Here is a 12,567-nt window from a genome sequence, read left to right as displayed (position 1 = left end):
ACATGTAGTCCTGAATTCCTGAACTTAGAGTTGCAAGTTCAAAAGTTAAGAACACTTGGTCCTGAACTTTTATGAGCATAAGGGTGTTTTCGTCCAGGCAGGTAAAGTCTATTAAAGCAGTGGCTAAAAACTAAAGACATTTTAAACAATGGCTTAAAAGTAAATACATGTGTTATTAGTGGCTAACCGTGCACTTCCCCGGCATTTTAACTTATTTACGTCTCCAAAACCACCACAAAACCCACAAATCTTCTCCTAAATCCCCACCCCAACTCTAAGCCCACTTTCCAAAACTTCAATTCTCTCTAACTCAATTCATTGTAATAGATTGAATCAATAGTCTAATTCGAAATCAAAATTCCCACTTAGATATTTACAGTTTAAAAATATGCAAGACTTTCACCAAATAAAAAAAATCTTAATATATACTTACTGAATCCCTTTACAGAAGAGCTCATACGGGTAGGTTATGTCACTTTTATATATGAGGTGAGGAATGGGAGGGAAGATTAAGTATAATATACACAAGCACGTTTACAAGAGAAATTAAAGTTCAAACAAATAGAATATCCAATTCAGGCTACAATACAAATGCAAGTCCGGTAGAAGTATTGGAATCCAGCTAGAAGCTAGTGCTCTGTTGATTTTCAAACATCAAGTCCCTAATCCCTGAGAACCCACCTTACTTTGAGAGTAGCCCAAAAAAGGGATTTGTAATGGCAGAATGCAAAACCATGCCAGCTGATCTCAGTAGCGCCATATCGACCTTGTTTCTGGGCAACACCAAAAAATCACTTCCTTCACCTCTTTCAAACCCACATAGCTCTAGAAACTGCACACCTTCTTTGAAAATTCCAACTCTAGCCTGCCATCCATGAGGAGTGAAGTAACATTAACTTGAATCCGAAAATCACTTGATCCAAACAAATGGAAATTTCATCATTTGAAATTGGCTAAATTACAAAAATAAGCTATCCCTACTTTTTCTGATTTACAATTTCGGCCTTTTCAAACAAAGACAGTGACACTAGAACATATAAGGCAATTTAGAAACAGTACAAGGGTATTTCTGCAAACAGTAGATTACATTCTTCATTGTGAAAGGTATAGTGACTGGAAGAGAAGCAGGCACAAGAAGTTAATATGACACATTATTTTAGACTTCTTCTTAAGTAACACATCAACCTATACCTTAGTAAGAGAAGGGATGATTCCGAGAAACAATTTCACTAGGCGGACATGGATACGATGACATGGATGAAATGAGAAAGATTATACAAAATAAAGCTCAAGACCCTAATCTACATCTACACCATTACATGGCCAACAGTTACAAGATGTCCCCATCATCAACTGGTCCGGAGAAAGGAGGGGGCCGGGTGAGAGATCCTGCTCCCAGCCTCTCTCCTCATCGTGATAATTTTGTCTCGATCCTTATAATACCCAAAAAATGAAGTAAATTTCATTCTTTCGGCGTGTGCTTAAAAAAGTATTCACCTGGAAAGCTGGATTACTGAGCCGGATCTTCCTGAACATTCCTTCATCAGGATTGCTAACAACGTTTCTCACATAAACTAACAGAGCTTTGAAGGCCCGTTGCACTTTCTCGTCCTCCTCCTAACACATGAACATTTAACAATATTGTTATACTGGATAAAATATGGCTCTCGTAGTTGATATCTGATAACACGGTGTAACTTGATATTCAAATATGCATGTACTGTTCCAATTACTTTCCTGGACAAAGTTTTTACTTTGCCGCAGCAAGCAGAAGGGCAAGAAGCTAAAAGCTAATTTGCATGAACTCGTAAGAGACTGGAAATTTTTAATCAGAATTAAATAGTGAAACAGAAGTTTACACAGGAATTCAGATACCTCGTGCTGACGCCTGAGAGATCTTAAGCATTCCATCAAAACCTCTTTCTTTGTAGCGGTGTAACCAGATGATGCGGAAAAGTCAACTTTCAATGGATCCTGAGATTGATTTTAGGGAGAAGAATTACTTGCAGCAAACTGATGAATCCAATCAATCTCATAAACTGTCAACACTATTGCAAAACACAATACCTTAAATTCCTGCTTTGAGGTCTCGATGGATTTTGAAGACGTAGAGCTATTCATAGATGAACCAAGCCTAGCCCTCCTTTCTACCTGCCATGACATGAACTTGCAACTTATCCTAATCCCAACAAGCTATGAAGTTGGGAATATATGATGCATAACTAAAAAACAGAACTAACGTCCATCTATCGTACCAATATGCTATACTCTCAGTTTACACCAGAGTATAGAGTTGGATTACAGTTTATTCAAATTGGAAAAAAAGAAAGAAAGAAACACGCTCAGGGATTTGATCTAGTGGTAAGAGCGTAGCTAGTGTGCAGCATAGGCATGCAACTCACGAGTTCGAGCCCTGCTGCAGACAAAAGCTTGATATTCATGTGGAGGAGGGTAGAGGGGCAGGCCCATTATCCACTGAATTTCAAACCTTGCGCCAACTGGCCCCCCGAGGATTTCTCAGTTTATGAAAAGAAAGAATAAACGAAACTGGTATAAGAGCATGGCAGAACTTCTCAAGGTATAAATGGCTGCATTTGCAGTTGTATAACACCTAAACAACTTACTAAAAGATGCAACACACATCTACACTTGATCATCCGACTGGTACTATTTGGTAAGTACCAACTAAACTTGACTAAAAAGTACTAGTAATACCATGTCCTGCTGCAGTTTTTGACGAATTCTCTCCCTTGCCCTTCTCTCTTCTTCTTTTTCAGCCTTCCTCTGTGCTTCAAAGCTGAAACGTGAGCAAAGTGCATAAACCTAAAATGAGGATTTTCAGCCAAATAAGCACAAGCTACTTTATAAAGTAACACAGTTTCAATGAAGAAACACACCGTTTCCTCTCATTTTCCTCCGCCATTCGCTTTGTCGAAAGCAGTTCTTTGCCTGCACGTATCCTTTCCTACAAATAAACCAAAGTATTTGAATTTGATAATAAAAAATACACCTACATATATAACATCTGATCATTATTAGTTATGTGAAATCATATGCACTAGTTTCAAATATAAACATTTTACAGAACAAACAGAAGCTGGAAATCCAAAAAGAAAAGTCGATGAATAACTTTTTTTAATAACCGTGGTGTCCGCGCTAGCTTGCATGCACCTCGACTAATTTCACGGGATACCTGCTACCTCCCACCAGCAACAAGTACATGTAACTCTGTCCACCAAAGGCTTTTCCGCTGAAATTTGAACCTGAGACCTCATGGTTCTCAACCCACTTCATTGGCCACTAGGCCACACCCTTGGGTGCTAAAAGTAGAACAATAACTAACTCTGCATTTCTCAGCAACGTACTCCAGGTTAACGATTTGAGATTATATGGAGGGATCTACTAATATTAGTTTCGATCCTTCGTTCTAAAGTATAGGGATCTTGGATCAATGTATTACAAATGATCTTTATCTAGGTATTGGTGAATTGGTGGAAATCTTTTTAAAAATTGCTTCAAGGCTAAGAAATTATGGATTTAACATCTTTGCATTATCTGTTAGTCAATCATGTCTACTTTTTTTTTTTTTATACACTAGTCTATCATTGGAATTTGAGGTTAAAGTTGGAAGATGATGCCATCTCTCAAACAGTGACATCGACTAGAATCCTTGCATAGGCTTGCACATGTACTGTTCACATACAGAAATATATTCAGAGTTTCAGACCATGCACCGAAAGTTCATCATTCTATCCACACCATTAGATCTCCCAAATTTAACATATTGACAATTAACAGTCCACATTCCAAAAAGAATCAGAACTTACACTGGAGAAACTAAGAGAATAGGAAAATACTCCATACCTTCTCCCTTTCCCTTTCCAGCTTTTTCTCTTCCTCTTCTCTCCTCTTGCGTGCTCGCTCCCTAAATAAGCAGAATTTTCATTCACCAATATCAGAAAGGAAAAAAGTAATAAAAGGAGACTGAAAATAAACCATAAGTCACTAACAGCAAAGCAGTTTCAAAAGGTAAAATAAGATGCAAGGAAATTGAACGCCTAATGACAATTTCCAGTTTTTGGATTAAACACGGAACTTCCTCATGAAACTTTAATGGAAAATCGAACCTTAGCTCTTGTGCTTTCAACTTTACTTGTTCCGAATCAAAACCAGCACTAGGAGTTTCAGTAATGTCCACATGAACCTGCATGCCATTCTCTCATCAGTATTTTAGAACTGAGCTGTGCAATACGACAGTTATAAAAGATAAAACCGAAAAATTAAACATCAAAGATCACTTGGCCTGAAAGAGCAACTCCTGTCTCGAAGAGACATTAATAGAATCTGTAAATAATGGAAAGCCTACAAACAAAGAATTTAAAAATGCAAAATCAGATAACTCACATTAATTCAGCGACCATTGCATAAACACACATATGCATCCATAGGTCTACTTAGGACATGACCAATCTATATCAAGCGACCTACTCTTGTTTTGTTCTCTACCTGTGATACTTGGACCTTCTATCAAATGTAGTCATTTATGATCTTATCTAATCTTGTATAATCGCACATCCTTCTTAACATCTGCATTCCTACGACACTAATTTTGTGGATATGTTGGACCTAGCGACCAACATTCTCTCCCATATAACATGGTTGGTCACACAGCCTTTATAGAACTTGCCTTACACTTTGGTACATATGCTCCTACCTCATAATACTTCAGTAGCACTTCCTTTTCAACCACTCCCACTTTAACTGTGTTACACATTCATCTATCACACCGTTCTCATGAAATATCGAGCATAGATATCTGACATGTCTATAATCGGTCTTACTTCTACTTAGGGCTGGGCATATATCGGGTAAAACCGATAACCCAAACCGTTAATTGTTTATTGGGTTATCGGTATCGGGTTATTGGGTTAACGATTCGGTCACTCTAGGTAGCTGTGTTCCCTTCAATGTCCCTGCTCCTTCCTCCTTCCATATGTTTTCCTGAATTGGTAATTGGTTTATGCCCTTTAGTGCCTACCACTGAATTGTCAATTGCTTGCAACTCGTCTGATCTTCTAACTCTTCCGCTTCACATCCAGAAACACTCATTTATGTTAGTTAGGCGGTGCTTTCGCTAGTATAACCTTGCAATCCTTACATGCAACTTTATCTTGTCTTTTGGAAAGGATAATAACTATTTGACTAAAGTTACCTCCACTTACAAAGGTGTGATTTCCTCTTCTTAAAATATGTGTCAGATGAAATAAATAATAAGACAAACTCTAGAATAGCCTTTTCTTCTTCATTCCCAGTACCATAACCATACTCCCATGTACTTGGTTGAAACAATTGGAACAAGAAAGAGAAATTATCAAAGAAGAGAACATCAATGAGCACAGCTTGCTAGAAACTTGTCAATTATTGGGTTCTTAATTTTTAAACAGTGACTACATTTTAGGTACCCACTAAGTCAAAGGCTTGCATGACATGCAAAACAGATACTGTTAAGAAAAGTTGAAAGAAACTTTTAGACATAGAAAACTTTAACTTGACACACTGTATATTTTACAGTTTACACAACTCATAAATTTGGCCAATCATGTTTTTTAGCAGGAAATTAACATTTTGCAAAGTTGAAGCATATTTAGAAATAAATCACATAAAATTCACGAACTTTTTATTTTCATAATCATTTCGTATAACATTGTCTTGAGATGAATCTAAATCGAGAAACATGGTTTGTGAAGATTCATATAGACGAACCTAACTTGTTTGGGATTGTGACGTAGTAGTCGTTGCATTAAACACAATTTGTTTTTGTTTTTCCAGAATTTTAGGAACTAATTCAACTTAGAAATCAAATTTTGTTTGAAAAACTATAATCTAGCATCTATTCTTGTTCTCATACCTATTAGCCATATTAGTTTTGAGAAATGATAATACACTAATGCGTATAATGGCCTTCTTAGCTTTTTTACTATACAACCTAGAAAGCTCCAGCTAATTCATTTTCCCGTAAGCACTAACCATTAGAAGTAAATTCACCATCTATCTTTGGTAGCAAGAGAAGTAGAAAAATGATCTAGAGTCTGCTAGCAAAAAAAATAAAAAATTTGCTCTAGAGTACTTTACTACACCTCTCTAAAATAGCTCATCCATACTTACAGTAATGACTTGCTCTTCTTTGAAGATGCACATATTTGCATACTGTTGCAAATGCGTCCTGATTGGATGTCCGAAGCTTACACCCCTTTAAAGTTGACACTATTAGCTTAAAAATGTACTAACACTCAAATTTCCGGAGAATTAAACGACTCTCTCTCTCTCTCTCTCTCTCTCTCTCTCTCTCTCTCTCTCCTCTATATATTATATATATATATATAATATATATATATATTATATATATATATATATAAACCATGAACACTGATGTACAAGGTAAAGAAAGGCTATCATCAGTGTTAAGCTAGATACCATGGGCATCTCATCAATGTCTGCATCATTCTCATGATCAATAATCCAATTTACTGCAGCCTCAAGGCTTGAATTACCTGAAAGAAGTATTGATTTTCAATCATAAAAGTGGACAGCTCAGTTAACCGCATACGGTAGCATCTAAAAGACAAAACAGTAGGTTAATGCTAGTAAATAGATAAACTCTCTTTTTCTTTTTGGGGTGGGGGGTGTTAACGGCAAGAGCACCTCCTCAGGATTTGATGCCAACCTAGAGAAAGCATTACAGGAAGACTGCAGAAATGAGTAGAACAACCGGCAGTTCTACAATATCCAAATATTTGGCAGGATAAACGGACTTGCATAAAACAGAGAGTTGAAAGTCAACATCACTTTGTAGATGCAATACCTCTGCAGGATAAATCTCAACGTCAACTGAATCTATATGGCCTAGAAACCAATTCTACTCAGGTCTTCAAGGAAAATCCTAACAGGTTGTTAGATGCAGGCTTGGCGACATATGAGCACATGATTAAACTAATTAGTTAATGCACATGCATGAAGTGATTTTCTGGGCTACATCCGCAATAAAAAATTTTGAGAGCTTTCCCATACAAAATGGCATGTTTTAGCTAGATAATACAGATTGAATTAACAACCGATATAGCCTAACAGTTATATACTACTTCAGAAGCAAAAGTTATGTTAAAATTGTCTCCTATGCTATTCAAGTGAATACACGAGCAAATCTTTTCCTTGAATATATCTAATACCAGAAGGATGACCATACCGGAAGAATGAAGAGCCTTGGTGGCTCGAGCCTCTGAAAATCCCATTGCTACAAGTTCACTTACCAAGCTTCTGTTAATGTCAGAAGCAGCCATTTCTGATCGTTGATATAAATTCTCTCGAAATCAGAAATATTGAAGCGCTTCTGCGAAGTAACAAATGTTTCGTCAATAAAGATGTTTAAGATATGGAGAAAAACTCAACTTAAGACTACACTCCTTGCGCGTATATGCTTTTCTCTATTTTCGCGCTCAGAAAATCATGAAAATCAAGTTTTATACTTCAGAATTTATTCAAAGATGCCTAATAGCTTAAAATTACAACTCTTCAGTCACTATCACTACTGCATCAATCTTATAGTTGGAGTATAGTGTGACAACTATCACAAAAATTGTCTGCATAATTCCTAAAGTAATAACAACAACAACAACAACAAGAAACAATAGCATGGATTCATTTAATATGGGACAGGGAAAAAAAGAAAAAAAGAAATTATCCAAATTATATTGGCATCAAACAAGTGTGGCAATATAAATGGAAGAGGGCCAAAAACAATTAATCAAGATAACCATTAGTAGTTACTGATAACATCCATATAATGAGTGTAGATAATCAAGATTATAAAATGATGACAATCAATCAATCAATTTACTACTAGTCAAACCTAAACAAGTTGATGCCGGCTATATGAATCATTTATATCCATTCTACTATAGGTGGGCTTATTTCTTTCCAATGCGAAACAATTTGTATAAAATGATGTCAAGCCGCTGAAATGGGGTAAAATGAAAGAATTCAAATTCAATGTACAGTAATCAGTAAACTATGAGAAGGAAGCAAAAGGACATGAAGCTATAACTGGTTGACAGGATCAAACTGCCTGAAGAAACTAAAAAAAAAATAGTTTTAAAATAAAAAGAATAACAATAAACGAACTCCAATTTTGTGAAAGAGGGAAACAATAAAAGGCCGTAGAAACTTGAAACCCTGTTATAGTAAGTAATATAATTAACACAAATGGAATGGCTTATGAAGGCAAAAAAAATCACAAAAAGGAAGCATACCCTTTTTGTGGCAAAGAGAAATTCAACTGTTTGTGTGGATTTGATGTGCAGATTAAATGCGGAGTAAATTCATTCGGGAACAAAGTGGAGAAGAAGAACGCCATTTGCAAGTTAACGGGGGATGCCGATTCGATTCTTTGCCTCAAGCCTTAAGGTAAAGGTAACAAGTTTCCCGGGAAGATGGATTCTCAGCTGGGCAATGTCAACGGGGAATGGCGATTATGCTTTTCGAACAAGTACAACCACATACACACAATTGCAACAAAGGTGATTTTCCATTGCTGCTTCTGTGAAGAAGAGACATTAAAGGGATGATATGTTTTGTTAGCATTTATATACACTGGTAAATCTGTCATTAAAAAACTCTCATTAAATTTACAAATAAATTTTTTTAATTATTCAATATTAAGAATTAATAAGAAGTAAGCTCTTGTAAAATCCTTAATATAATAATAGTTAATCACACTAAGCGCCTATTTGGCCAAGTTCTCAGAGATCAAAAGTGCCTTTTTTGCCCCCGAAAAGTACTTATTTGGAAACTTAAAGGGTTTGGCCAAAATAAAAAAGTACTTTTGAACAAAGCAGAAGAAGTTTTTGGGAAAAATCTATAAATTCTAGCTTCTTCCAAGAAGCAGAAGCAGAAAATTAATTTTTTCAAGATAAAAATATCCTTAATATAGCTTTATATTTTTCAAAAATATCCCTCATTAATTTAGTCTTTACTCTTTTTAGGGGTGGGCTTTCGGGCAGCTCGGATTGGATATGAGAATTTTAGTTTGGATTTTCGATTTTCGGATCGAAGAAATGACAATCCAAATAAGATCGGATTGGATCGAATTTTTATAAAAATGAATATCCAAATGAAGTACTCATGTTAAATTGCCTAAAAAGTTCCTCATTCTTCTCGCACTCATCCAAATAAAGTATTCAAGTAATAAAATTATTATTAAAAAAATACAATAGTGACATTAATACGGTCGATAAGAAGTAGCAATAGTAAAATCATGTCCAAATAATAAGTATTCTAACAGTAACTTAGTAATTAATATTAAATATATGAGATAATATCTAATAGGTTGTGTATTGAACTTATTACAGTTGGCATATAGATAATGGAATAAATGTAAAGTGTAACACTTTTAGATTTTTCGATATCCAAATATCCGAAGTACCAAATCCAATATCCAATCTGAAATCCAAAAATTTTAAAAAATAAATCCAAAATCCAAACTAAAAACCCAAAAAAAATCGGATTTCGATTTGGATTTCTGATTTGCTCAAACTATGCCCACCCCTACTTTTTTTCTTTGCCATCCTTTTCTTCGTCTTTTTATTTTTAGCGTATTTTTCATACTTTTTATCGTATTTCTCTTTGGAATAATCTCTCTACTATAAATAAATCTCTTCTTTTTTAACATTTCTTCTTTTTCTCGTCTCCTACTACTCTTTGAAATAACAAGGCTAACCACCAAATTCAAGCACTTTCTTCAAAAGATATTTTTTTTATTTTGTAGTATGCCGATAATGTATGATCTCCGATTTGTAGTATAATTTGTAAAAAAGATTTTGCATGCATGTATATAATATAGTTAATATAATGAAATACTACCTAGTTTGTTGTTTTCTCAAGAATAGATAGTGATTTTTTTACATGTAACTTGTAAGCACATATCTTCCTATCAATATTATTGCTTTTAAATATTTATATTTATACTAATAAAAATAAATATGGTTCTTTATAATAAATATTTAAAGTTTTCTTTTTTAGATTACGCTAATTGTAAACTAAATCTTTGTTGTCCTTTTTTATAATTTGACACTCAGAAGTATTTTTTAGAAAAATTGACCAAACACAATTTATTTATCAAATATCTCAAAAAGTGCCGCTCAAACGAATTGGCCAAACACAAATTGCTAATATCCAAAAGTATTTTTTCGAAAAGGACTTTTTAAAATAAGTAGTTTGAAAAGTAGTTTTCGACATCTTGGTCAAACGGGCTCTAAACACCTTTATAATATGACTCGATTTTGGATGCATCTCATGTATTTTAAAATCAAACACTTACACCTTTTATTCTATGAAAATTCTACACTTACACCATATATATATATATATATATATATATATATATATATATATATATGACTTAGTATATTATACTATAATTATTAAAAGATTAATTAATATTAGAAATAATTTTTTACATGTTTATTTTTATGAAATTTAAAAAGAATAGAGCTGAATCTGGGACCAAATCAACATTTGAGCCAGCAAACAAGGAGAAATTGGAGACTGAAAACATAAATGATACAGGGAACAAAGTTGAATCTAGGACTCAAGCAGCTGATAAGGGAAAACTACCAGTGGACCCATGGGTGAACTTGTTCTTGAAGAACAGAGCTGCTGAAAACGGCATGACCCTCTCCTATATTCCTCCACAGATTATTGACAGGCAAATTGTGATTCAATTGGAGAAAGAAGAGGTCGAACATGAAACTGAGAAATGGAAAAGAGCCTTAATTGCATATGTTATTGGGGATTGTCCGGGCTATAACGCTATGAGACGATACATAGCACAAAATTGGAACAATATAGCAGAACCTGATATATACATGCATGAAGAAGGATACTACATTATTAAATTAAAATATGTAGCTGATATATATGAGATCCTCTACTCTAGATCATATACCATAAATAACAAGCCTATTATCCTTAAGCCTTGGACAACTGATTTTGATTTCAATGAAGAATTTCCAACTGAAATCCCTTTGTGGGTTAAGTTTCTGAAGCTTCCAATGAATTTCTGGGGAAATAACTCCTTGAGCAGAATTGCTAGTTCAGTTGGTACTCCAATCTTTGCTGATGAGTGTACAGCAAAACAAACAAGAGTATCCTTTGCGAGAATGCTAATTGAAGCCAATATCACAAAAAAGCTGCCTGATGAAATCACGGTAATGGATCCAAATGGAAGGACCTTCCTTCAAGCTGTGACCTATGATAGGAAGCCAAGGTTTTGCGAGAAATGTCAAACCATTGGGCATATATGCCATTCGGAAGAGAAAACAACAACCCAGCAAGGTGAGAAATTAAAGAAGAAAGATGGGCCAAAGAAAATAACTCAACAGTGGGTATACAATGGGCCAATAACCGCAGCTGAACAGATAAGAATAAATGAACAGGGAAAGGCAAACCAAAGTACGAGTGTCACGACCCCGATTCGCCCTCCGTGAGCCATCGTGACGGCACCTAGTCCTTAAGACTAGGTAAGCCTAATAATGCGGAAAAATAAACCAAATTGAGGAAGGAAATAGATAAAACCCGAAATAGTAAATAAAACAATGTTTAATAGTGCTGCTCGGGATACATAATCTCAATTCTCGAAAACAAATACTTTTCCCAAAACCCGGAATCTCATGATCACAAGCTAAGGATACTACATAGTGCTCTAACTCCAGAATGTCTAAATAAAGTAAATACAGAAGGGCTGTAACTACAAGAGAGTAGGGAGAGGGACTATTCGGTCTGCGGACGCGGTAGATATACCTCGAAGTCTTCGAAAGATTGCCTCGCCTCAAGGATAGTAAGTCTGAGTAGAGGTACCTGGATCTGCACATGAAAAACATGCGCAGGAAGGGCATGAGTACACCACAGCGGTACTCAGTAAGTGCCAAGCCTAACCTCGTTCGGGTAGTGACGAGGAAGGTCAGGGCCCTACTGAGATTAAATAAACTATAAAGTTCGACAGTGTAGAACAGAGCAGTATAAATGAGTACGACAGTAAGAGTAACATAGGATATAAAGGATAACGACAACTGGAACAAAAAAACAAGTAATCACGGTAAACAAATACAGCTCAACGCAGAGGTAACAGCCGAGGGATCTCCCAGGATACCGTCCTGTAGTCCCCAAATATAATATCCAGTGGATCTTCCGGGTGCAGTCCAGTAGTCCAACTCATAAGTGCGCGGGGATCTATCGGAATACCACATCTGTAGTCCCAAATATAAATACTCAATACTAGGGGAAATCTACCGGGTGCAATCCCATAGTTCCAATGTAAAAGTGCAGGGGGATCTCCCGGAATACAAATCCGTAGTCCCAAAGTAATCATACAGGGGGATCTCCCGGGATACCGTCCCGTAGTCCCAAAGTAAATACACAGCAGCAACAAGAAGAATATTCAATTCAATCAAATTTCACACCAAGATAAAGTAGGTATTTCTAACCTAGCATGCTGCACATAATTCAAATAGGGCA

At 35.6% G+C, this 12,567-nt stretch overlaps 1 protein-coding gene across 3 annotated transcripts; it reads right to left on the bottom strand.

Moving 5' to 3' along the window:
- On the bottom strand, positions 398-8,649 carry LOC109228124 (UBX domain-containing protein 1-B-like). Of its 3 annotated transcripts, none has more exons than XM_019393306.1 (11): positions 8,307-8,649; positions 7,244-7,387; positions 6,475-6,551; positions 4,128-4,204; positions 3,865-3,925; positions 2,898-2,965; positions 2,716-2,797; positions 2,068-2,151; positions 1,876-1,974; positions 1,498-1,617; positions 398-865 (listed from the first exon to the last, which is right to left on the bottom strand). In XM_019393306.1, the coding sequence occupies exons 2-11, from the start codon at positions 7,335-7,337 to the stop codon at positions 683-685; spliced, it is 945 nt and encodes a 314-aa protein (XP_019248851.1). In that variant the 5' UTR covers positions 7,338-7,387; positions 8,307-8,649; the 3' UTR covers positions 398-682. The 3 variants fall into 3 exon arrangements, with proteins under 3 accessions (XP_019248851.1, XP_019248857.1, XP_019248862.1); XM_019393312.1 differs by lacking the exon at positions 8,307-8,649 and adding an exon at positions 7,907-8,128; XM_019393317.1 differs by lacking the exons at positions 6,475-6,551; positions 7,244-7,387; positions 8,307-8,649 and adding an exon at positions 6,166-6,272.

This window comes from Nicotiana attenuata, chromosome 1 (assembly GCF_001879085.1).
Source record: "Nicotiana attenuata strain UT chromosome 1, NIATTr2, whole genome shotgun sequence".
Classification (NCBI taxonomy): domain Eukaryota; kingdom Viridiplantae; phylum Streptophyta; class Magnoliopsida; order Solanales; family Solanaceae; genus Nicotiana; species Nicotiana attenuata.
The sequence above is the reverse complement of the archived record's forward strand: the minus strand, read 5'-3'. Positions and strand labels throughout refer to the sequence as shown.